The following is a 27,339-nucleotide window of genomic DNA, read 5'->3' as shown; positions in this document are numbered from 1 at the left end:
AGTTGTATAAGAAAGCGAAATGGGCTTTTAAGGTAAAGCCAGAGTTTTTAATAAGCCGATGAATGTGAGGAAATGTGCTACAATATTAACATCCTCATCATCTGCCTTGGTCATAGCCCGAATTTCGAACCTTTCAAGGTAATCCTTAAAAGTGTCAAGATCTGAATGTATATCCAACAATTCCATCACAAGCTCCATCGCGACGCCAATGTGATAATTACGAGTATTTGAATTATAGTATGAACTAAGAATCCCAGAGATAACGTAATCCAATCAAATACTAGATAACCACAAACGAATGTACTGCACTTCGAATTCGAAATCAAGTATTCAACAAGTACAAAAGAATCATCAGTTCATTCAAACACCACACATATCATATGATTTTCAGTAAAGTGCCTCCTTAAAACAATATTTTTCAATAATATATATATATATATATATATATATATATATATATATATATATATATATATATATATATATATAAATAAAAGTAATCTTAGTGGAGTTTTGTTCTCTGATCCGGACCATTTAATCGTGAAGCTTTCATTGTCTTTCCAGACGAAATCATCATCTTCATCACAAACTTCAGACAAAAGTGAGCTATAAAAATCTTCCTACAATTGAATAACATCTTATGTTGTCGATATAAGTTTGATCGAATTTTTTAACCAAGTAAAAAAGATCATGAACAACTTCCAGAAATTTGAAAATCGGGTGAACGAGAAACTTAATCATAATAAGTATATGAACGATAACAGGACACAATAGTCCTCAATAACCAGTAAAGATCTAGGTCAACAGAACCAGCTGTCAGTCATGTTTGAAGAAATATGAATAGCTCGTTGTGTTGTGAAGAGAAGAAAAACAATGAAGTGACAAACAATCCAAGATTTCTTTTAGGCATTATCTGACTTAATTCGTAATCTTTGAACTACTAACATATAAATGTATCTACCTTACTCTATAATTCAGATGCTTTCGATTAATCTATAACTTACTGTCATACTCTCTTCTATTCCAAAGTTAATGTAATTCAAACGTGATCATTGTATTAAATTTTCGTACTGTAATAGTCTCGGTTAATATAATTGTATTCATTGTGTGTTGCGATCTCGTTAGTCCTACATTTTCGTGTTGGATGAGTCAGATAAAGTATTCTACTAATAAATCATCAAGTTGTCAGTGATACGGTAGCTTTTTCCTCTCTCCTCTCAAGGCCGATCATTCACAAGTCAAACGTACGCTATTCAGTCTTCAACATACCAAGTAACGTAGCACAATAAGCCGTTAACTAGTTCGAGACAACTTCTCTTTCTGCATATCCATGTACGAACTAGTGGGGAAGATAAGATAACAGTACCATCACATTCGTGCTGTCTATGATGTTGTTCAGAAGGACAATAAAATATTTCATAATTACATTCACACTGCTCAGAGAACGAAACTCCACCAAAATAATTCACATGAACTGCAAATTTCCACTCAACATTGAAATAATGTTATGGAAAAATAATCAATATACCCCTATATTGGAAAGCTTTGTATCGGTATAGGATATTCCCGTATATACTCATATGGAGTGAAAACAATTGACTACTATAGACTGTCATCTAATATTACGTAGTTCATTTTCAATTTTTGTTTGTTTGAAGTTTTGCTGCATAACTGATCTGTAACTCGTTACTAGTCTGGTTAACTCCGCACGGAACACTCAGTTAACAATCGTTTAACCAGATTCCATGATAAATTTAAACAGACCAAGAACGACAAGGTTTGCAGAGTAAGATAAATTCATTTTATTTTGCAAATTGTGTTGTTCTTACATGGAAATCGACTCAATGTCTTGAGAAGTGTTGATCTTGAAAAAATATACTTTGAAAAGTGATGGGCTTAACCTCACCCGTGGGGCGGAGAAACGCTCATATGTATTTATCTGACTATAACAATTTTATTATGTTTTATCCTGATCATTTTGCTCATAAGTAGTTAACGGTTTGCTGCTGTCGTATCGTCATGATGACACAGAAGTTGAATGGAATATTACTCTTGGAGAATCATTGTATTACTGATTCATGTAATTAGTAATGTGATGTGGATTAAGTCGATTTTTCCATTAGTGTTCCAACAATCTTGTTGATAATAATGACATAATTTTGTGTGCTTTTATCTCAAGCTGAACATGAAAATGAAGAGTCGACATTTCGTTTATTACAATTAATACTTGCATGCGCTGTAAATTGTGATAATAAACAAACTTATATTCAAACAATTATGGGGATGGAAGAAACTGTGCAACAAGCTATAATGGAAGCGATTCAACAAGTATGTGTTAATGTTATTCATTGTTTTGAAAAAAATTTATATATGAACTTTATTTCGTCTTATTTCGGTTTCCCATCAAGTAATAGAGTGTACATGTGTTGATTGTGTTCGATAGAAAGCTTAATTCTAGTATATTGGTCTTTTTCAAGACTCCAGTAATATCGCGTATATTCTATTCACGGACGATTGAGGATCCCTCTAGTAAGAGTCAACCAATAAGATCTCTAATAGACTGAATGTCTGTCTCACAACACTTCAACGTTCATAGTCAACACTCATATAATGAAGATGGAACTTTCAGAATAACCTTGTATTCCGTACAGAAGTCGGAAATCGGAAAAGGAACAACTCTGTTTTTTATCGTAACATTAAAATCCATAGCAATTAATCTGATAACAACAAATGATTTTGTGGAGATTCGAATCAAGTCATTTACATCGAGTCTGTCCTTTAAAGAAAGATGCAACGTTTTATGATAACATGAGTAAATAACTTGAACTGTCTTTAGTAAGAAAAAGACGATACGGAAATCATTATTCATAGAAGTAAGATAACGATGTAGAACATTTAATGAGTGTATAGATGATTAAAATTAACTGAAGTTAGAGAGTTTAAGCATAGTTTTATTATATTAATTGGCATAAGTGGACAATCATATCTAATCAGAGAGATATCGTTGATATTGAATATTATTGAACTCACATGGTATTGTTTGCTTGAATCTTCCCTTTTGAGGTTTAAGACTGCAATTGATCAGTCTGTTATTGGCATATGTGCATACTGCCTCGATATTGCCGTAATTCACAAGCATTATAAGCGAAGATGGATAATGACTAGCAGTGGAATGGGGTATGCGCGTTTCGTCCTATTTGGGACTCGTCAGCTGGATGCACCTTCATCTTAGTTGATGTTCACTCTGGGACTCGAACCCAGTACCATTCGCTTTAAACGCCACCGAGTTATCCACTCAGCTACTGAGTCTTGATAGCCCCTTGTTTGTGCAATAGGGTGAATTTAAATTCACTTGGTATTGTTTTCACGCCAAAAGCACCCACTTTCACATTCATGTTGTATTTTTCACTTGAGAGGATCTTGAATGCTATTGGTTCGTTGTCGCTTTTGTTATACTATTTTGTAAAGTTCACCAAGGACATTTGTATGCTGTATATGTACACTTGAGTTGTGCTTGTTGTTGCTCGTGCTTCTGGCTGCTTGTGGAATACATTTCTCTCTTCTAAGCCTGGACTTATCTCACGGAAACCTAATCTTTAGACACAAGTTTTTGTATATGTTAACGGGATCTTTGATTCTAACTAATGTGTTTCTTAGAGTGTAGAAAAATCTAATTTTGTAATTTTTCAAGATCCGTTGTAATTCTTCAGTCGTACGTTGGCTGTGAGGTAAAACCATAGTACCGATCCAGGATTTTTCACTAAGATTATTATTTGAAGAAGGATAGTTTTCTTTAAATATGTTTTTGTTATATCTTGAAGGCTGATTTCTTGATATACTGCGTATAACAGAGCACTAGAACACCAAAACCCTTCCAAGTCTCAGTAAGAAGACAGAAAACTAACGAAAGGAATATTATTCCAAACAGTGTCGATTATAGTACAAAATTGTCAGGTATTTATAGTTTTTAGTAAGAACGAAATCATCATTACAGTCCACCGATCCGCGTACATGGGATTATTAGCATTGACCAATCAGGAGGCTACACGTTGAATTCTAGAATATTCTTCTGAACGGTGATTGGATGGGATATCTGCAGCTCCTTCTGAGCCTCCTACAGCTTCCTCGAGCTCACCCGTGGTCCGTCATCACACCCCCTTTTAAAGTCTGTTGAGTAAGACTTCTTTCTCGGATCCACCTAACAGTATGCTGCCGGCCAGAGAGAAAAATAACCCCCCGAATGAATATCGTACGGTCACTCGTAGCTTCCAGGTGGGTGAAATGGTACTCGTCAGATCGTATCAAGGTAATAGGAAGTGGGATACAGGTGTCATAGAACGTCGTCACAAAAAGCTTGACCGCAGTGCCCAAGGGGTAACTGCTTGAGGTCGGTCACACACGACCTTTTTGTGAGCAATTTTCGTGTTAGCTCCGTACTTGTTGAGATCTCACCACCGGAGACGGATATCCGTGGGGTAAGGCGAGGTGTGTATTTTTAGGATCGACTTTTTCTAACACCACCCCTTCTTGTGGAAAGGCAGCATCACTGTTATGCCGGTTATCTGAAGGAAGCACCCTACTGCTGTCACATCTCTGTACAGTGAGCAGTACGACTTCACCTTCGGACCTTGGGTTTGTTGCTTTTAGTCTTACCGCTCTTCAAACGACCTGTCTGACATGGTAGGACATTGAGGAACGGTTGTTCCAGCCAGTATAGCTCGGTTGCTTCATCACGATAGGCTGGCTCGACCACCACGTCAAGGTAGCTACAACGGTCGGGAATGAGAATATGGTATGGCAGCTTGAACCGATGTATATATTTTACGTGGTCCTACATCGTAGCTGACTGACTAACCGAGTTTTCACAAACAACTGTCTACATTATCATATTCATGGAAAAAAATAGTCCAAAGTCTCCAACCATATTGATCGCGGTTGTCATGTGAATACAAACTAGAAAGTTTATATCGACCAACATGACACAATGTCATCGTGGTCTGATGGCATATTCTTGTTTGATCATATTTAGTTTACTATTAACATAATCCTATGCTAGAAAATATCTCATTTAGAGGTAGATGGTTGTTCAGGATAAATTATATGTATATCGGAAACATCTCAGTCTATGAAAATACTCAACTCTATGAACTGAATCCGCCATATTTTCTTACTTCTCTTGAAATGGACCAAGATTTTTCTTAGAAATAATAAGTAAAGATCATATGAATGAAATTCTTATTTCATTTTACATTAGTTCCCGGTCAATACATTTTCACTTGTATACTCTGTTCCCATAAAAGTTAATTTAATTGCCCTTTTTAAATTAGAGTTCGTTTCAAATCATAATCATTCTTGTCATATACTACTTATTTCATGTATATGGGCACGTATGTGTGTGTCTATCATTCAGTTCTTATATGTTCCAACATACATGTCACTAGTACATGTCTACCCCATTTATTATCTGTGTGTTCCTAGTCATGTGATATGTGCATACCTCAGTAGGTATGTGCACACGTGTACTACGTATTGTGTTTACTTTTCTATTGTGTTCTATTTTTTTTGTATATGTGTGTTTCTGCACTCTCTATCGATTTGACCTGAATTTATTGTTTTTTTTTGAAAAAGAAAAGTAATTTGAGTACTCTTTCTTTCTGTGAAGTATACAGACACACACACACACATACACACACGCTCACAAATATATATTTATATATGTATTACAACTCTGATGAAGAGATCGTCGATTGGTATTTGTAAATTCTTTACTTTACGATCATCATCGTCAGTTGTTTTGAATAGTTAAAATTGTTTACTTCCCTTTCTTCATCTGATGAAAGGTATTCAATTCTGAAAGTTGTTTCATTGTTTACTGGATAGTATACTTATGTATTATTATTATTATTATTATTATTATTATTATTATTATTATTGATTTGATCATTTCATCGATTATGCTCCTGATTAGAAATGTATGTTCTTTACACAATAATCTTTGTTACCATTACATATTACTATTATTAACATTCTATATGGATAGATGAATTCAATAGAGGATCGTTTTGATTTGATTTCTTCTTTATCCTTATTTCTATTCTTTTGTTATAATGATTTAGTTAATGTCAACTCGTTTAAATATGAGTGATACTATGGATTATGAAGATCGTGTAAGTCTTAGTTGGAAATTTTGTTGTATCCATGCCTATTTTTTTATTATGTTTTTCTTTTTGTGTTTTATGGATATAAATTCATAAACATTCCGACTAGCTAGTAGCGTGTTTCATCTTGTTTAGAACTTGCTCATTGGTTGTATCTGGGTTCTAGTATTAAGGTTTACATTGAAACTTGAACTAAACACCTTTCATTTGAAACACAGTTATACATTATCTACTATACCGCTTCATTCATATAAGAATGATTACTTTATTAAGGTGTTTATATTCTCTAGTTGTTGATGTTGAGTGCTTCAATCGATTAGTTTATGTTGTTATAAATGGACTGGTCCGATTAAAGTTGTGAATATGAACAATGGAAAATTACAAATCGTTATTTACAAACTAAGTATTAGAATTTAAACCAGTACACTACAAGATGTGAAACATTTTTATATTGTACTTTCTTTGTATAGAAATCTTAAGTTTAATGATGCATGATTGTTTTTTATCTGAATTATGAGGCTCGTTCTTAGAAATGAAGATAACATTCATTGTCTTTAAAGTTGAAACAATGGACTGTTTCTTTTTTGACACATAAATTGTGTGTGATATTTGGTTTTAAATGCATAAATTCGATTGTATATTTGACTTCAAAGTTACTGCTTAGTTCAGCGAGATGTGGTTTCAAACTAACTTGCTCCTTTTTTTTTAAACACTCATTTATTGTCAGTATATGGTTGTTGAAACTGTCGAATATTATTGCTATCACTAACCAATCTAAGTTAGACAAGCATTGAAAGTCTGGAACCATTAAATAGCCATTTCATCCGCCTCAGCAACGCCTAACGCGAACATCTTTACAAATACATTATTCATGCTTAATTTATTATTACTATTGTTTTAATAAATTTGCCAACTAGTCCGTCAACTTTCCATGAGTGTTTTTAGGCAGTTCTAGAGACGTGATGAAAGTTCCATTATCCATGTCATTGAACATAGCCTTCAGTCGCAACTAATCGGTATATAATGTGTGTAGCTGCTTCACTGTTTAGGTATTTTATTCACTAGTACAAAATTAATTTGTTCGTGATGTATACTTAGTAGCTGTATGGAATGAATTCATTGAATAAAACTAAGCAGGCGTCGTATTCAGCGCTGCAACTTATTATTATCCATTCTGCTCTGAGGACGCGTCCACCATCTGTCTTACTGGATGGCGATTAGCCACAAAAGGAAGACATAGAAATGATTCGAAAAAGTGAAGTGTATTTTTTTTTAAAACTAGAAAACAAGTATTATTTAGCCTGAGGTAGTTTTGTTTGATATCTAAAACATAAAGAAAAATCAATATATTTCAGCGGTGCCCACTGATCTGATAAAATTTCGAAAAACTGATCCCGTCTCGCTCTAAATACGAAGAAGAGCGAAGGCAGCTTAAATGTAGACTGATATAAAGTCTACAACAATCATGAACAGTGGTTGGTAGTGGAAGAAAAAGAGTTGATGTTGTTACTGTGTTAGACAACTCGAATTTTATGGAGGACTGAATAGGGTATGAAATCACCTTCTGATTATCGGTGTTTGACGTCGTATTTCAGTAAAAAATAATCTTTATTCGGTTATTACAAACAACTTAGGTAATCATAAAGACCAAACAACTATTCTGGGCTTCCTGAGATAAACTCCTTATATCTTGAGATTACTAGTACTACTCAAAGTTACTTACCTCTTGAATCGTTAAAAATTAGTGGGCACTGGAAAGTTATTTCATCCTAGTTTGTGACTTCTCAACTAGTCCTACTGACCAGTTTTTCAGGGATCAAACCCACAAAGATCGGGTCTTGCGACTGGTGTATCACTTTGAACTCACCCTGCTTCATCTTTGCAAGATTTCTTATTTCCGACGTAGTTGGTCTTATGAATTTTGACTGGTATTTCAAACTTATGCTCTAGTGAGCGTATTATTGACATGTTAAACAGTTATATTGCATAAGACAATCTCTACATACAATGTAAGTTATTTTAATAGCTTTGAGTTTCCAGGAACCTCCAAAAAGTGATGATAAACTATAATATGTGACCAATCACAATAAAGGAAGAATATATTAAGAGTTGACTCTATTGGATTAATTAAGTTTCATTATTCGTAAAGCAATCATCAATCAAAATTATTTACTGTTATAAATATTTCAAATCTATTGCAGTTATGTAAGACAGTGGAACAATGCAAAGCATTATTAATAGAAAAAGAGAAATTGGCTGAACAGTGTAAAAATCTTCAGCAAGAAGTAAGTCAGTGTTTATTCTTACGTCTCTGGTGGTTTATGAATTATCTAATATCTTGCCATTGATTGATATCTGTTAATAGAGAACTACTAAAAGTCGACTTGCATTGGATAATACTTTTTTTAATCGTTCACGTTAACAGTACTTACATATGATATTTTTCCTCCCAAATGCCCTGGCATGGTCGAAGGTTGAGGGAATCAGATCACCCTCTCGAAATGCTCTCACATATCCACACGTTACACATCCACGGTAAAGGAAGTTCTGATCACTGGCTTCTCGTGGTGTGGGTGTTCTTTACAAACTTGACAGGCCGAGAAGCGAATGTCTGGCGCTTTAACCTGGTTAGTGGACACGGAAGTTCCACCTAGAGGAGTTGAATAACTCTGCTTTCAAACCAGCAGTAGACATGGGCTCCAGGACCCTGAAGGAACAAATGACGTATGAACCTATTGTTGGTCACCAGCTACAACATAACTGGATCTCTTAAGGTTGCTCCACTGCTTTGCCATATTATGTTAACTACGCCAAGTTGAAATTATCAAAATCCACACCAGAGTTTTAGAATTAGTAACGGTAATAGTCGTAGTAAAAAGGATCCAGTATAGACCTCGTGACCCGTAAAGAAAGAATTCATTTGTACAAGAAAATGTATAAGATAATTTTAAAACTAAAAATCTAAAGGGAAAACATCATATAAATGTGTCTGTACCATTGGAATCCATTTGGATCTACTTTATCAAACATCTCCAATCATTGATCACAACAATCACATAAACTCTAACCTTTTAGCCTACACTTACCTAAACGACTCAAATCAATAGTAATTGTCTTCATGGACTGATACCATATCATAGTTTGGTTATTCAAATGATTTTTCCAATATACTCCAACTTCATACAACATTTTGAATTGAGTTAAAGGATGGCTCGGCGATAAAGTCATTAAGTTACTTACGTCTGTTACCCCCAATGTAGCATAGGCTGTCGATTAGCATTCTCCAACCCACTCTGTCCATGGGCCTTCCTTTCTAATTCTATCCAATTGTTGTTCATACTTCTCAAGTCTGTCTCCATTTCTCGACGTAATGTGTTCTTTGGTCTTCCTCTTCTCCTTTGTTTTTGCCTTGATGGTTTCAGGTGAGGGCTTGTCTTGTGACGTAGTTGGGTGCTTTCCTCAGTGTGTCCTATTCACTTCCAAAGCTTCTTTGTGATTTCTTCCTCCACTGGAATCTGGTTTGTTCTCTCCCATAGTAGGTTGTTGCTAATAGTGTCTGGCCAACGGATCCGAAGTATTTCGCGTCGACGAGCGGTAATATACACTTATATCTTCTGGATGATTGCTTTCGTAGTTCTGCAAGTTTTCACTCTATACGGTAGAACTGTCTTGACATTTGTGTTGAAAATTGTGACTTTGGTGTTGGTATACATTATTTTTGAGCTCCAGATGCTCTTCAGTTGTAGATATGCTGCTCTTGCTTTGACGATCCGCACCTTCACATCTGCATCAGATCCACCGTGTTCATCAATGATACTGCCCAGATATTTAAAGGTTTTCACATCATTCAGAGCTGCTCCGTCAAGTGTGATTCGATTGATGCATGCTGTGTTGTGTCGATGAATCTTGCTTTTTCCTATGTGTTTGTTGAGACTTACTGCTGCTGAGACTGTCGCTACACCTGTCGTCTCCTGTATTTATTGTTGCGTGTGCGACAGAAGAGCCAGATCATCTTCGAAGTCTAGATCTTCCAGCTACATCCTAGCTATCCATCGTAACCCTTGTTTCCTCCCATGTGTTGACGTTTTCATGATGCAGTCAATCACCAGAAGGAAGAGAAAGGGTGAGAGTAAGCAACCTTGTCTGACACCCGTCTTTACTTTGAACAAGTCTGTCAGCTGTCCTCGATGCACGATTTTGCAGTGTAATCCATCATAGCAATTCCGTATGATATTGACTATCTTCTCAGGCACTCCGTAGTGTCGAAGAAGTTTCCATAGTGTTGTTCTGTCCAAATGCTTTTTCGTAGTCAATGAAGTTGATGTAGTGTGATGAATTCCATTCAATTGATTGTTCCACAATGACCCGTAGAGTTGCGTTTTGGTCTGTAAACTATCTATTTTTACGGAATCCTGCATGTTGGTCTTGAAGTTGGGGCGTCTACGGAGTCCGCCCCGTTGTCCAGTGCTTCTTGAGTTTTAATTTCATCTTGGCAACCAGCGAGTGGTAATCTGATGCTATATCGGCTCCTCGCTTGATTCTCACGTCCTCCATCGTCCTTGTGAACTTTCTATTGAATCAGATATGGTCGATTTGGTTCTGTGTAGTGTGATCCGGTGAGATCCATGTGGCTTTGTGTACGCGTTGGTGTAGGAATATGGTGCCCATAAAGTCGACAACTATTTCATTAATGAACTTACCATCTTTATATTATTAAATTTTTTTTTATTACTATTATTATCAGGTATTAAATTTACAAGATGAAAAGTCCCATCAACAATCTGAATTGAATCGTTTTAAAACTTATTTCAATTCATTGGGTTTAAATCCAGCGATATTGGCAACAACATCAATTAATTCTCAATCATCTCCAACATCTTCAGTAGTTACAGCTACAACAGGAGTTGAATCAATTGAAAGTGACTTAAATTCAATCAATACAGAACTGTTAAATCAATCTGCTAGTTCCATTTCTGCAATTACTTGTAGTAATAATGTTCTAATGAGTCCAACTATAGCTAATTTACGCATAAATCATTTACAAAATCAATTAAGTAAATTACGTGATGAATTGTATAGAACTGAGTGTGGTAAGATTTGTTTGTTGCTTTTCTGATTCTTTATCTCTTTCACTTGCTCTCTGTTATTTAGTTGTTTATGTTTCATATAAATGATTTAATTTCCCTTTGAATAATCATCAGTATAGAGTTGTGCATATAGTTGAGCTTCGATTGATATCATGAATGGATCAATGTTAGATCACTATTGAAACATTAGATGACCGTTTCATCCTGGTATGGGACTTCTCAGTAGTGCTCACCAACGATTCTACATGTCTAACTCAACCGCGGGCCCTTCGGTCTCGTTCGCGAACGCTTAACCTCTAGACCACTGGGCCGGCATCCAGTGGTGTTAATGTTTAACTTCAACTAATCTACGATATTGCGCAGCCGTCCACCATTGACTTCACAACAGACACGGCTGAACTCCACTGGTCATGACTTCTCATTAGAACTACAGGAAATCCATCTTGAGGCTAGTTGGAGTAATCGTAATTAATGATTAGTGCGCGGGAAATTGTAATGATTGTGGAATCTCCTAGTTTCTTCATCAATGTTTGTCTCTTGTTGGATATAACCACTGAAAACCATAATGCATTAGAAAGCTGCTTCATCTTAGTTTGCGACTACTCAACGTGTGCATTTTCACGAGAACATTAGAGATTAAATCCTAAAACTCCAGGTCTCGACGGATGGAAGTATTGAACCTTAGAACTCCTGGTGTTGCATCCAGTGCTTTGAATATTTACGTCTGTCATTTCGCGATAAAGCGTATATTGTTGTCTGTTTTTAGCTGAAATGAAAACCTTAGGTAAATGACTGTTTCTGACTTAACAGTATCAATCAACAAGTTTTTTTCTCACAGTAGGTTGTTTTTGCTTCCAAATAGTTCAACCAATCATATGATACTGTCGAAACAGCGAAGAATTTATACGCCTGTGGAATTCGTTCTACCCGTCAGCTACTGTTATCTTACGGGTATCTTTTTTTGAGAATTTTTAGGATGACGGTTTGTGGAAATTGTACTCGCTATATAACCTGTAGGTCTCTGGGAAGATTGTGAACACTCACTTCTAACAAATGCCATATTAAGATATGACAGTTGTATAGTGTATCCTGTTTCTTAAAGGTTGTTCAACCTAAGTTCCCTTCTACTTGTACTGTAGTGAACGAAGATTCAGGAAAGGAAACCCAATTAATTCCTTCTTATGTGGTCTTACTCAAAGTAAAATAACTACCTTTGTAAAATATGAAAATCGTGCATTATGTACATCATTTGTATATCTTCCTTCAGTTGCCCTTTGCATACTCATTGTTCTTCCAATCCAGTCGTTATTTCGATTGTTTTCTGTTTTCTTTCCTCTTCTGTTCATTCCAATCTCCTATTGATATTTTATTTTCCATTTTTGCCTTGTACTACTTATATATGTCCATATAAGTAGTGCACACCATGATCCAATTTATAACACGAATAATTCATTGAAATGGAGGGCATGGTTTGTAGTTCATGTAGATGATTTTAGTGGAATTGTGTTCTCTGAGCATTATAGTTTAATCGTGAAATCTTCATTAAATTTCCAAACGAAATCAGTACAATCTTTATATGCCAGTGAACTATTCAAATCTCCTCGTATGTGACAAACAGTTTGTTCTGTCAACTTTCCACTGTAATCTTCCTTGTAGTTTTGGAGAAGTTTATCTTTGTAAAGAAAAATATGTTCAGTCAAATCGTAAACAACTATAAAACTTAGAATCAGATCAAATAAACAAGATAATCAAAATAAAATGTATGAACAATGAAAGGACATTGATCGAAAATAGTAAACATCAATCGAAGTTAGTATTGACAAAACAAGATGCTTGTAGTCAATTGTAATGAAATTTATCGAGCTTATTTTTTTTAATTTTATGCTGATAATGATGTTATTATCTAAAAAGTCAGTAAATGGGACTCAACTCATGAACCGATCTTTGTCAGATCACTATAGGAAACTGGGAAGTACTGAAAGGCTGTTTCGTTCTAGTATTAAACCCCTCAACTGTGTTGTCCTCGACCCAATACTCAAGACCAAGGGTGCTGGGTCCTATTCCCGCGTAGGAGTTAAATATCAGGCCACTCAGCGCTACCAGGCCTTCAATGGCAATTCAACTTAGATCGGTTCATAATTTCAATGAATTTCAATAATTTCCTCAACTTTTTACTGAAAGTTTCGATGTCTAATCTTTTCTATTGTCATTAATATACTGTTTATTACCTCTACTACTCTGTTATGTGATCTGGAAATTTCATATCACTGTACTTATCCGCGTTATGGTAATTGAGATCTATTTACACACTTGTGTCAGTTTGGTGTGTGCTACTTATACGAACAGTAGTAGTATGTAACAGAAATTGAAAATGATATGTATATCAGTAGATGATTGGAATAAAGTGAAGAGCAAAGAAAAAAGAAGGCAATTGGAATAACAACTGGATTGGAAAAGTGATGGAATATGTAAAGGACAACTGAAGGAGGAAGATATTCAAATAATGTATTTAATGCACGTTTTTTATATTTTACAAACATACTTTTTGACTTTGAGTAAAACTACGTAAAAAGGGTTAAATTGATTTTCCCATCTTGGGTTCTTGTTCACTGCACCTGATTCGGTGTATATCGGACTGATCTACTTACTATTAAACCATCCAGTTAAAGTAACGCTACTTAACCGTAATAAGATATTCATTATTTTTATCACATATTCTATTCCTTGGGCTTAATAGTCACTTAATGGTTGTTTTCTTTACTTCATTTTTACGTCTTTTTTTGCTCTATTTTACAAAATAATGATTTAGATAAAGAAGAATTAAAAATTCAATTAACCGAAGTCACTGCACAAAATCTTGAATTAAAACAAAAAGTAGGTAAATAATAGTTATTAATGTTCAACTTTTATTGAATTTAAACTGTTTTGACGCGCTTACTCTGCATTGATCTGAGAGTTATACACTTGGTACCTGCTAGTTTTTTGTGAGTTAGTGTATGTGATGTTCATATTCACTGCGATTGAGTAGTCCTTTGTCAAGATGTAACAGTCTTTTACTGTTTCCTGATCTACATTGAATGTTTACCTATGGTTGATAGTTATATTACCATTATGAATTTGTCGACTTCTTTTAAATAAACGACATGAAAACTCATAATAGAATATAAATTCCGTCATCCAGTGTCAAGGAGGAGATAAAGAGAGATATGCATGTGAGTTTGTGTTGATAACACATGTTACCAGTGTCAAATATCTTGATAACACTGACTATTTGGAACGAATAATGATTATGTATGTATGCAGTTTGATAGCTATCCAATTAGAGTAACACAAGATACAACTGGTGTATCACGTGTATATTTGTTGGATCCACTAATCTGTAGGTACATTGTATGGCGCATATATACATATACTTGACAGTTGATCATATCCCCTTCATTCATGCAAATTACCATGATTTTCCTAAGTATCAATACTGTCATGATTACTCTTAATAAAATGTATGTTTAATAAAACAAAAAATTGTATATAACTACAACAATAATTTAGCGGTAATTTTGACTTAGTCACTCAGTGGATAATGCAATAGTTTGTCAAATGAAAGATACTGGATTTGAGTCAAAGTATGGAGATTGAATATTTCTATGTAAAACATCTGTCCATTGGATTAATACTGAGCTGTAAAATTAATACGATTGTTAAAATATGATTCTATCACTTATTAGACGAACACAAACAATTAAACTTCCAGTATAGTAATTATATAAAGCAAATTAATAAAGTATGTAGAGTTAGACATTAGTTGAATGCTTAAATAATTCTAAGTTTCTATATTGCTCCAGATATTTTAGTTTAGTCGCCGAATAGTCGTATTAAGAAACCTGGACACGTACACATACAACTATAGGATGTCTGAAAGTCAGTTGTCATATGAACAAAGGTCTGGGAAGTAGAGAGGGTACCAACGTCATAGAATGAGTCGATAGTTGTCCCTATCTTTAAAAAGGGTTCACGTCGTTGCTGTAACAACTATTGGGGGATAAGTCTACTTCCGATTGCGACCAAGCTATTGGCTTCCGTCATACTTCGTAGGTTGTTCAAAACCCGAGAAAGATTGACTCGCGAGGAGCAGGCTAGTTTTTGTTACGGTCGAGGATGTATTGATCATATATTCACCCTCCGCCAAACGACTTCCTGGCTGGGGTCCGAGAGATGGTGCAACGCAGTGGCTAGAGACGTTATCAGATATGGCTCAGAATAGGAGCCTGTGGCAGTCCTTCTGTAACCTTCCTTTACTTTCTTCATAAAAAGTGGTTGCTTCTTTCTTAACTGAAAGATCTCTTCTGATTGTACGTTCTTCTAAACATGAAGGTACTAGGTTGAGGTCATGTATGCCTACCACCATTGAGGAGTTTTATGCTAAGTTAAAACAACTATCCAGTTATTCCTTGTGTTCAATGATCAATCCGTGTTCCAATCTGTAGAATTCAACAACTTTAGCAAACTAATTTACACAAACACTTGGTAAATAATTTAAATCAATACATTACAACGGAACATTAATGCATTGAAATGTTATTCATGCACATAGATGCTCTATTCAACTGTCTTCTTGTTGTTGTATCTTTTCTCTCTCCCTCTCATTCAACCACTGTAGTGTACCATTTTAACGGCAAAAGCAGAAGAAAGTATTCATTTAAAAGATGAATTAGATATTGCTCGTGAAGAAGCATCTAATATATTACGTTTATCTACAACTATTGAACAATTACGTAAACATGCTGATGAAGTAGTTAGTTTACGTTTACGTTGTTCACAATTAGAAAATGATAATCAAATTTGTGTACAACGTTTAACTGAATTAGAACAAGAAACACGTTTAGATGGGAATATACGATCAAAAGTAAAAGCTCAAGCACGTTTACAAATAGAAGATGCACAATTCTTAGCAAATGAAGCAATAAAACGTGCTGAATTAGCTGAACAAAATTTATTAAAAGTTCGACAAGAATTAATTAATGTAAATCGTGAAAAAGAGGTATGTATGTTTCTATTTTAGTGTGAGATTATGTTTTATGTTTTCTTTTTCAATTTGATAAAGCATTTGATACATTATTGATGTTATTGAATAGTTCTTCACAATTCTCAAAGTACTTCTATTATTATCAGTATATATAAAGTTGTGAACTTTTTTGTCTTCCTAGTATGGGCTCCTCGACAATGTTCATTCATGATATCATTTACTCATTTTCTTGGTTTACATCGATCAGGATAAAAGGATGAGTATACTACGCGGCAGTCCGTTCTGTTTTCATTTAAGGCAGCGAAACATGGCCAATAAGAGTAGAAGACACTCGCAGACTACTAGTATTTGACCACAGATGCCTTAGAAATATTGCTGAAGTCTGCTGGGATCACCGGGTAAGTAGTAGCGAGGTTAAACGCAGGTTAATAGGGAATGATAGCGAATCAGTTGATGGGGTTGTGAATCTTCATTGACTGAGATGGTCGGGCCATGTGTTGCGTATGCGTGAACACCATTTACCACGATGTACTAAGCTAAGCGGTGTTGCGGATGGTTGGAAGAAAGTTAGGGGCTGCCAAACCATAACGTTGCATCAGTCCGTAAAATCACTAACTTCTAGTCTGAGCCATGCTGATAGATGCAGACTACTTGGTTGGGGTCCGCGTGACCATCCTAACCAATGGTTGGAGATTCTTGGTGACATGGCTCAGAATCGATCACAATGACATAGTTGTATACACTCTATGTCTTCCCTTAAACTAAGAGATTAAAATCGCTTCATATCTTTCTTTCTACGAACTAATTCTTTCTTGCTGTACTATATCCTTATATGCAATCTTTCTTTTATATATTACCACCTCTGAATTAACTACTTTTATGAATCTGGTGTTCATTTTGTTGTGTTGATTAGGTATGGCAACTTGGACTTGTATATATGCGCTTGGTCCTACGTTGCCGCTGATTGACTACTGACTAATTAAAGGGTCCCGCTATTCAGGCTACATTTGTCTACATTACATGTGGAATTATCAAACTGATTATCAATATTTAAAGGCTTTTGATTAACAAAACAAATCAATCGAATAACGGGAAAATGCAAATCTTTGTAAATACCTTTATACTTTCGGAATATGTAAGTAGCTCAGTTGTTAGGAATCGGGTACTAGGTTAGGATGGCAACTCAATTGATGAAGTGGTGAAACTTCATCAGTTGAGATGCCTAACCACTGACTGCCTCAAAGTGCTATGTTTTACGGTGTAGGAATAGGTTGGAAGAAAGATAGGGGCGCCAGACCAAAACATAGCACAAGTCCATGAAGTCACTGACAAGTGGACTGAGTGATGTTGGTAGGTGTAGACTACCTGGTTGGGGACCGTGAAATGATAGCAACCGATGTTTAGAGACCCTGAATGACATGGCTCAAAATCGTTTGCAATGGCGCAAGTGCATCCACTCTTTGTGCTCCCCCAAATTATAATCTTCTGATTTCTTCATGTCCCTTATTTTCTTTCCAAATTTATTTCACTAGATTATAATCCTTGAATAACATCTTCAAGCCCCAACCAAGTAGTCTGCATCTACCAACATGGCTCAGACTAAAAGTTAGTGACTTCAAGCACTGATGCCACGTTTTGGTTTGGCAGCCCCTAACTTTCTTCCAACCATCCCCAACACCGCTTAGCTTAGTACGTCGTGGTAAATGGTGTTCACGCATACGCAACACATAGCCCAACCATCTCTATTTTATAGGACAAACGACATTAAGAATATAAATGAATGGCATGTTTTAGTGTTTTGACCCTGATTTTGTTTTGCCTATGAGATTACTTCTTTGATCCGTACATGTATATATTCATTTAAAAATGCCTGGTTATGTCTCAAACGTTTATTTCGTTTGTTGTGTTAATATATCAACGTGAAATATATTCATTCCTACATGACAAATATATTGATACTTTAGCACGTTTCCGTTTCTGCTTCTCCGTTATTTTTCAGTGTATCTTCTCTGAACTTACTCGTCTTAAATCTTGTTGTGAAGGTCTTCAATCATGTGCACAAGCATCAAATTGTAAGTTTATCCTGTGGAATTGACTTATTAATTAACTTTTTAATTAAAAAGTATCCTACTTATCTATGAGTACTTCGTGAATGAATTTCGCATTTATTCCATACATTTTAAGATCTGGTGATTTCGAATACTGTTAAGAGGTTATAGAGGCGGACTTCACTTTCCAGTAACTCATACCGTTGAACGATGTCTGTTTTCAAGGACTTGAAAAAGAAACTGAATTGAGATTAGTGGTCTTATCAACCTGACCCTAAATACCCATGCACAAACGAGAGTGGGGAGAGTCCTCCGTCCCTCTCAAAATGCTCTCACATGGTCACGCGTTTACGGCTATTCAGCAATTTGTTATTATTGAAATCATGAACCAATGTAAATCAGGCAACTGTTGAGCATTGGATATGTGTTTCATCGTGCTTTACTGTGTCCAACTTGAGCTGTAGAACTCTGTAAGTCGCAAGTTTGAAGACAAAAGACTAGTGGCAAGAAATGTTTTTCCAAACAGTGTCACTTATGGTATAACTACTTAGGTATTTATAGCTTACAATAAAAACGAAATCATCATTACAATGATCCAATCTATGTGCAGTAATTTTTAGTATCTATCCAATCGGACAGTTGTACGTGAAGACTGTGGAATGTTCTTCGAAAACATGATTGAATGGAATGTCTTCGACTCTTTTCGAGCTTCTTAGGGCCTTCTTGAGTTCACCGGGTGTCCATCCTAATATTGTGTTTCTTAGCAGTGGTCATCTATGACCTTACCATTCATCTAGCCCATTATCTTCAGGCATTGCACCGAAAGCTTAGCATTCAGATCAATCAATAGTTATCTAATTGTTCACATGTACTTAACTTGAGTTCATTTTTGGTTATTGCATAACTTAACTGATTACAGTATAGTTTAGAAGAGAAACTATTGACCTCATTTCTTCTATTATATTGTATTGTTTTTATTATACACTCATTCATGTGATGATGATGATATTGAGTTAGTTTTTCTTTTGCTACATTTCTAACTGAACTAAAACTTTTAACTAACTACTATTTCTGTTCAGTTACTTATTGAATTTAGTACACTCAATCTCTTCTTTGTTTCTTTACTAATCAGTAATTTCTAAAAGGTCTACATGTGTTTTTATCTTTGTTAATGATATTCATTATAATCTTAAGTAAATTGTTTTCCGTTACTTGTCTGCTAGATGATACACCAATAATGGAATCACAAATGTTAAATTTACAAGAAGAACTATGTCGTTTACGTACATCAATGTATGTTAGTGATATGAGTAGTGGTAGCAATATGAACGAAGTTGGCGGCAATACTACTACTACTACTATTACGACTGGTATATTAGACAATGATACTGGTTTTGTTGATGATAATGATGTTCATCATTTCAATATGTCTTTAACATCACAAAACCAATTGAATACTAATGATAATGATTGTCATTCATTAACTGTCAATGATAATGATTCTTCTAGTACACATAATTTACAAACACCATCTACAAATTCTTATCATATTCATGTTGATAAAGATATGAGTAATCCATCTGCTGCCACTACATTGTTATATACAAATTTAATGACAAAATTAACTCAAAAAGAAACAGATTTCATTGAAATGGAACAAAAATATCGAGGTTATTTATGGAAAGCACGTGAAGTGATACGATTGTTAGAACGTCAATATCGACAACATCAACATAATTGTCCACAATATAAAAAGAAAATAATCATTGATATAAACAATACTACTAATAGTACTGATGTTAACAACAACAGTATAAATAGTGATAAAATGAATGAAGAGATTAATTATTTACGTACGTTATTAGTTGAAAAAGAACGTGTTATTGAGAAATTAGAGGTAAGTAGTGTTGTTTACTATTCTAAAAATGATCAGTTCACATATAAATGATTGACATTTTGTTGTTCTCGCTAGAACCAAATCAATTTCTATACGAGTATTAGGTACTTCTGTACTCATTTCATGTGATGATCTGTTAAAAGTCAATCATGCCCCCAAATACCCTGGTACGGTCGAGAGTGGGAAGAGTCCGCTCTACCTCTCGAAATACTCTCACATGGCCACGCGTACACAGCCTCTGCCACGGAAGTCCTACTCATTGTCTTCTCGTGGCGGGGGTGTTGTTTACGAAATTGAGAGGACGAAAAGTGAATATCCGGCGCTTTAACCGGGTTGGTGGACATGGGGAGTCCACCTAGGGGAGTTGAAATAACCTGATTACAAACCAATGGTGCACATGGGCTCCAGTATCCCGAAGGAACAAATGGCGTATGGACCAATTGTTGGTCACCGGCTACCATGGGAGTGCATTTCCTTGCGATGCTCCACTGTTTTTTGTATCAGACCTTCAGGTCGAAGTCTCCGGGTGTGGCCTCTTAATGAAACCACCTGCTTCGGTTTGGGTGCTCGGGCAGTCTCACAGCCCTCACACAAATCAAATGAGATTTGTGTGGCGCATATGTATTCAGTGCCCCTTTGTATCAATATCTATGTGGTAAAATAAATAAATTAACGATTTCTAGGCGTCTCAGGAGTTCTAGAAGATTCCCAATAGATAAATATATGATGAAACTGATTAGTATTAACTTCTTGTGTTCATTGTTCATTGCTTCATTTTGTTTCAATTATTTGTGTTTTGTTACATTCTTGAATTGTATTGCTTTTTATAATATTTATAGACTCATCATGAACAAATGAGACGTCATCATGAAGCTGAGCAACGTATTCTTTTAACTGCATGGTATAATTTAGTAATTAAATCAACTAAAAACCTAATTGAATCAAATCTAAAACAAAATTGTCATAATTCTCCTGAAAAACTCAATAATTTTCTATCATGTTATAATACAGAGAATAATTTATCATTTTTAACTCGACAACGTAATATTCATTTGAAACCTCCGACTGATTTAACTTCATTAGTGATGGCAACAAAATAGTAATTGGTTGTTCTTGTTGTTCTTGTACCCATATATACCTTCATTACTCATTGGTTCACATTATATTTTCTCTCATCCTTGTGCATTTCACTAGGATTGATGATAATTGAATTCTATTTTTTTTCAGGATTACAATCAAGTTTGTTTTCCGCATTTCAATGTTTTAATTCTCTTCTACCCTCTGAAATAAGATCATCTTACATTCAATGCAGCTATTCTACAAATTCATCAAATATATTTTATATCATGATTATTTCATACTTAAACCCTTGAAATTTGATCTGATTGATTATTCTTGAAGTGATCTTTAAAATGCAAAAAAGTGATGATCCCGATCATTGTCAGTTCAATTACTCATTATTGATTTAGTAATTTGATTTTCAGATTCATGTGGATTCTAAATTGTTTCTCACTTCATATTTACATGAATCATTGTACATATAAAGAATTGGATAACTGAATAATATTTCCTTTTCTATTCTATTTAAACGACTGTTTTTGTTGTTGTTGCTAATTTTACTGTTACACTTTCTGTTTAATTCATTTTTTGTAATTACTCATTGATAATATATACTTACTTACTTACTTACTTACTTACCTTGCTTGCTTGCTTGCCCTTGCCTTGCCTTGCTTGCTTGCCCCGCTTGCCTTGCCTTGCCTTGCCTTGCCGCCTTGCTCTTGCTTACTTGCTTGCTTACTTGCCTTGCTTGCCTTGCTTGCTTGCGCACTTGCCTTGCTTGCCTTGCCGCGCCTTGCCACGCCGCGCTTGCCTTGCTTGCCTTGCTTGCTTACTTGCCTTGCCTTGCCTTGCCGCTACTCTTGCTTACTTACTTACTTACGCTACATACATACATACATACATACATACATACATACATACATACATACATACATACATACATACATACATACTACATACTACTACATACATACATACATACATACATACATACATACACATACATACATACATACATACTACATACATACATACATACATACATACATACATACATACATACATACATACATACATACACATACATACATTACATACATACATACATACATACATACAACATACATACATACATACATACATTACTACATACATACATATTCCTGTTACTCCTCATGGAGTGCCGTCCATGAAAATGTCAATTCGTACTCTGTTTTAGGCAATCCATTCCAGTTTAATACCAAGTGATATTCGAAATTTACGAAATTAAGAGGTATGATAGTAAATATCATGTAAGTTATTACAACTAAGTGTAAGCTTCAGTTCCTTTATGGCTGTGAGGCCAAATAAGATAATAACGTAAGATCAATAAATTACAGTAAGTGCTTTTAGAAGTTTATACGAATAATAGCTATGTGTCGTTGTGACCATATTTTGTCGTTACTGGATTCTTCTTTCAGCTGAATTTGTCTTTCATGGACACTGCTATAAGCCATCACGTGAATCTATCAATGCGGGTGAAAATATAACTAAAACCATGTGAAATCGTCAGCGGTTCGACAATATCGACATGTATATGCTTGAACGTGCTATCATGATGACGGAAAAGACCTACTACGGAAGTAATGTAACGATATATCTTAATTTAGCCATACAAAACACTCGCTGATTAGTTTGACTGTGGCTTTTATTCATAGCTCCAAAAACCTTTTATCTTAGTGGCTTAGGAAAAAGTGGTAGTTGTCGGCCCGTAGAAGTAGCACACGTGATGTTTACTTTTTCGAATGGAATTTCTTTTAGTGCCAAAGTGGTTGTGTTGGCAGACCCTAGTCTGTCTAGCTCAACATCCATATTTCGCAATGCTGGTAATTTTTGATAAAGGATTTCATATTGGATGAGGGCGTTTATCATTGTTCTGGGAAACGCGTGTGCCACTCCGTTATTATTACCTTTAATATCCTGTATGCTAGACATAAATTGGGAAATAAATTCGAATTTCCCTCGACGAATAGTTATCCTGCCTGACATTTAATGCTTTCGTGACGGGTTTACGATCTGTATACACTGTGAAAATGGTACCCTCTATCATATGTCGGAAATGCTTTATTGCCAAGTAAATCGATAAAAATTCTCCGAAAGCGAAAGTGGTTTCAATGTGCCGTTTACCAACTGCTGCAGTATGGCCCCCATTGCTATGTTCTATGCGTTTGTCATCACGGCTGGTACTAACTTCGTCCTATATAGCACTTGCTTAGCGTTCTTATACGCCTATATAGCCTCTATTGACAGATGAAATTTTCGGGTATGTCCTCGCAAAGTGTCCGTTAATGTTTGTAATATTATTGCGCAGTTTGGAATAAATTTTCCGTAATAATTTATTGGTCCCAACAATCGTCGTAATTTCTTTTGTGGTTCGGGAAACGGATAACTACGAATAGAAGCACCGTCTGTTGGAACTGGCATTATACCTTGAGAATTTATCGTATGGTCCAGGAATCGCAATGATTCCTTTCCAAACTCACACTTTTCCACGTTAATAGTGACGCCATGTTCTTGAAGTTTCAGAAACAACTGTCGTAGATTTCCTACGGTAGCGCTGGCTACTGGTATATCATCGATATATGCGTATACTTCTGTCAAACCTCCAACAACCTGACCAATAAATTGCTGGGAGGTTTGGGCTGCATTAGTTAATTCAAAGGGCATTCGCCGTTCTTGTTATATCTTCTGGCGCCATGGGAATGTAATAAGCCCGAACAAGATCAATGTTTGAAAAGTTCGAGGAATCTTCCATATCAGTAGTAATGTGGTGGATGTGCGGCGCCGGATATCTATTTGCCACAGTTTGTCTGTTGAGGGTTCTACAATCTCCACATGGCCTGAACCGTATGCAACGGGGATGACCAGGGACTGTTAGATAGCCTTATGATCATCAATCTTTGGAGTTCTCGTTTAGCCATTTTTGGGTCTAACCTTCGTGGTCTTGCATTTGTCGGTGGGTATTTCGTTAAAATATGGTGCTGCACAGTATGTTTAAGATCTATATTATCTCATGATGCCCTCGCCAAATCTGTTGACTCCTACTACCTATATCACTCTCGTCTTTTCACCCTACTAAATTCATAGATACGTGATCGGTGGTCACTCTTTTTCTAGCTACTGAATGGTCTCCATTCACCAGCCCGTTTTCGTCGGGAATCTACTAGTCGCATACATCTGCGACAATGAATTCCCAGCAAAATGAAGTACTACTACCAAAATTCAAGGTTTGTTGTCGCTTTCCATGTGTTTTTATATCGGATTTGTTTGCTGCATCAGGGTTAGTGTCGTACTAATGTTTGTCGCTCACTGAGGGCACGACGCTTATCCCTCCCCCCGTGTCTACTAAGAATCGATCTCCTGTTACTGTCCTGTACATAAACTATTGTTTCTAGGACCTGTGCTAGATGTCGCAGCCTTTTCCGACAACCGATGAGATCGTTTAAATTTGCATGATTTATATTTTCGCGCTCTGACGTCGGACGATTGGTGCTACCGGCATATTGTAGGAGTTGAGCGTCTCCCAGAGCATAATCGGCTTCTATCTCTCGATCAACTTCGCGACCACATCTCACTGTCGTTCTGATTTAGGTTCAGTTTGTGGCACATAACATAACATCTGTTTTTGTAATGCATCGACTCTTTCATCTGTGAAGTTGTGCCTTTGTCTCATAAATCCTATCGGCTATTTTAGTTTTGTCTATGTCTGCATCGCTATCCCGAATGCAAGGATCTGTTGGACATTCAGTGGGAGTCGTCGGATCCATTGACTTTCTGTCCCCGATTATACTACTCATAAATTTTTTGACTGCGATCAAATCCTATCTCCAAATCGCACTCGACTGAGCAGCTGCTTGGCGGTTTGCCGGTCTGTTAACTAAACGGCTTTTATCACTGCTTGCTTTGATACGTCGTATGATTTTTCCCCGTTCGATTAAGGTAAGACCTCTCCTACATTATCTGCTTCTTCATCTGGAATTAGTGAACTTGCATGACCAAATTTATGTTGTAAACGAACACCGGTTTAAAGAAGGAATGGGAGAATGTACGAAGACTAAAGCATTATTAACCCTCAAACATGGAGCAACTCTCTATCCAAAAGACCTGTACAATATGCAGCGCTACCTATTGTTGAACAAGAATCAGAACGCCTACAAAGAAGTGCAACCATAGAACCAGTGATTTTTTCTGATTGAGCAGCACCAATAGTGATTGTTAAATAGTATACTGGAGGTATATGGCTATGCGCAGATTATGTCACTGGATGAAATGAATTACTTGAAAACCTATCAGTACACTTCAATGTTACCAGAAGACTTATTTGCGAAACTGAATGGGGGGAGTATTTTGCAAAACTGGACCTACAGATTACACTGGCGGAAGAGTGTAAGCATTACTTGACAGTAAACAGTTATGAACGCCATGCTACAAGGTATTCCAGGTACTGCGGCCTATCTCGATGACATATTATTCATCGGTACAGACTATGTTGACTTATTTGCGACTTGAGAGGGTTCTAGCGTTCCAGTGCTCAAATTATACGCGGCATATTAAGAATCTAAGCTCTAGATATAACACTTATCCAGTCAGAAACAATATCAGTATCTATTCTCGAACGTCACACGTCAAGGCATATGCAGTTCCCCAAATCGGGTTAATCAAGTTGGAAATCTTGCCAAGTTGACTTAATGCAAACAAAAACCGTTTGATCGATGTGAATTCTTTTCTCATTGTATATGAACAGAATAGTTGTAAAACGAAACAATCCCAAATAGATAGAAATGTTGTCAAGAAGATCGAGTATAACTTTAAAAAAAAGAACACTAGTGTTTATACACATTCATATGTCGTACATACATACATACACTTTTAACATCATGATTATAATAAATTGCAGCAGAACAGCATGTGATGAAACACAACATGTCATTCTAATTGATGCACACTTACAAAGATAATTCAATTATCTTTTTGCTTTTAATGTTTTAGTTAAAAAGCACTTCCAAATATGAATCCAACGACTTGGATTTATCTTTACAAAAAAAAAAAGATTCTTTTCTATATAAACTTCACAACTAGAACAGTATCTATCTACAATGGTAATGAATGAATGATGTATGAATTACATTGAATATTAGTGTTCAATAAAAAATAATGACAATTTTATCATGTTAAACATATCGACTAAGTAAATGAGAACCCCAACCTCATCACCACCACCACAGAGCACCATGACTACTACCAAGAAAGTGTTTGTTCATAACGTAGATACATACATAGTGAACAATGAAAAGAACAATTTAATCAACATAAAAACTTGTCATCTCATTTTTGTTTTCTTCTTTCGATATAAACAATTCTAGAACAGAAATTACAAGTTAAAAGAATTATGGACAATATGGAAACAATAAGCTTATCTTCGTCTATCTGTGTGTGTGTGTGTAGATTCCTAAACAATGAAGAGTATTCATTCATGTAATCTGTTCATTTAGATGAGAAACGATAAAAATATTCATGATGATGATAATGATCACAGGGATATTCACAATGATAAATAATGAAACATTGATAAGTATGATTCTTTTCATTTCTATTGAACTGAAATCAATAAATAATAATCTACTCTTGTTTATTATGTAACCAACAAACATACAAATAGACAATAAACATATCATTGATAATAATTGAATAGTTGGCAAAGAATGAATGAAAAAAGAAATGAATCATGTACAAAGTGTGTGTGTGTGTGTGTCTCTATGCGTGATAAAATAGTCTTCAATTGATTTTATACTTCTTTGTTTATGGATTTATTTTGAACATTTAAAAGAACAAGTGTTCGATCATGGAAACCGGCTGCAATCAATGGCTAAATAAAATTAAAATATAAACACATGAACTAACAATAGTTAGAAACAACTATTGGAAACTTCAAAGCACTAGATAGATGTTTTCTCCTAACACAAAACACTTCAATAGGCTTTAGATCACTAAGTCGATATTCAGTGCTGTCAGTCAGTCAGTCAGTAAC

The 27,339-nt window shown here is 35.5% G+C and overlaps 2 protein-coding genes across 4 annotated transcripts in view; one reads left to right on the top strand and one right to left on the bottom strand.

The window, feature by feature from the left end:
• The window catches only part of MS3_00009362 (uncharacterized protein), a 45,110-nt gene extending 23,269 nt beyond the window's left edge, over window positions 1-21,841 (top strand). For 2 of the 3 annotated variants that reach the window (XM_051217728.1, XM_051217727.1), the window contains 9 exons: window positions 2,180-2,328; window positions 6,117-6,167; window positions 8,360-8,443; window positions 10,903-11,248; window positions 14,055-14,119; window positions 15,903-16,283; window positions 18,268-18,340; window positions 19,540-20,213; window positions 21,053-21,841. In XM_051217728.1, the coding sequence (XP_051065165.1) occupies window positions 2,180-2,328; window positions 6,117-6,167; window positions 8,360-8,443; window positions 10,903-11,248; window positions 14,055-14,119; window positions 15,903-16,283; window positions 18,268-18,340; window positions 19,540-20,213; window positions 21,053-21,313 (2,084 nt within the window). In that variant the 3' untranslated portion in view covers window positions 21,314-21,841. Of the gene's footprint in view, window positions 1-507; window positions 5,841-6,116; window positions 6,168-8,359; window positions 8,444-10,902; window positions 11,249-14,054; window positions 14,120-15,902; window positions 16,284-18,267; window positions 18,341-19,539; window positions 20,214-21,052 lie in introns of those variants that run through there. The other variant, XM_051217729.1, reaches the window with a different exon arrangement.
• Window positions 21,842-22,459: 618 nt separating this feature from the next.
• The window catches only part of MS3_00009361 (uncharacterized protein), a 28,272-nt gene continuing 23,392 nt past the window's right edge, over window positions 22,460-27,339 (bottom strand). The window contains exon 9 of the mRNA XM_051217725.1: window positions 22,460-27,177. Within this exon, the coding sequence (XP_051065162.1) occupies window positions 27,097-27,177 (81 nt within the window). The 3' untranslated portion in view covers window positions 22,460-27,096. The remainder of the gene's footprint in view (window positions 27,178-27,339) is intronic.

This window comes from Schistosoma haematobium, chromosome 5 (genome assembly GCF_000699445.3).
Source record: "Schistosoma haematobium chromosome 5, whole genome shotgun sequence".
NCBI classification, from domain to species: domain Eukaryota; kingdom Metazoa; phylum Platyhelminthes; class Trematoda; order Strigeidida; family Schistosomatidae; genus Schistosoma; species Schistosoma haematobium.
Note: the sequence above shows the minus strand (reverse complement) of the source record. Positions and strands in the feature narration are given on the sequence as shown.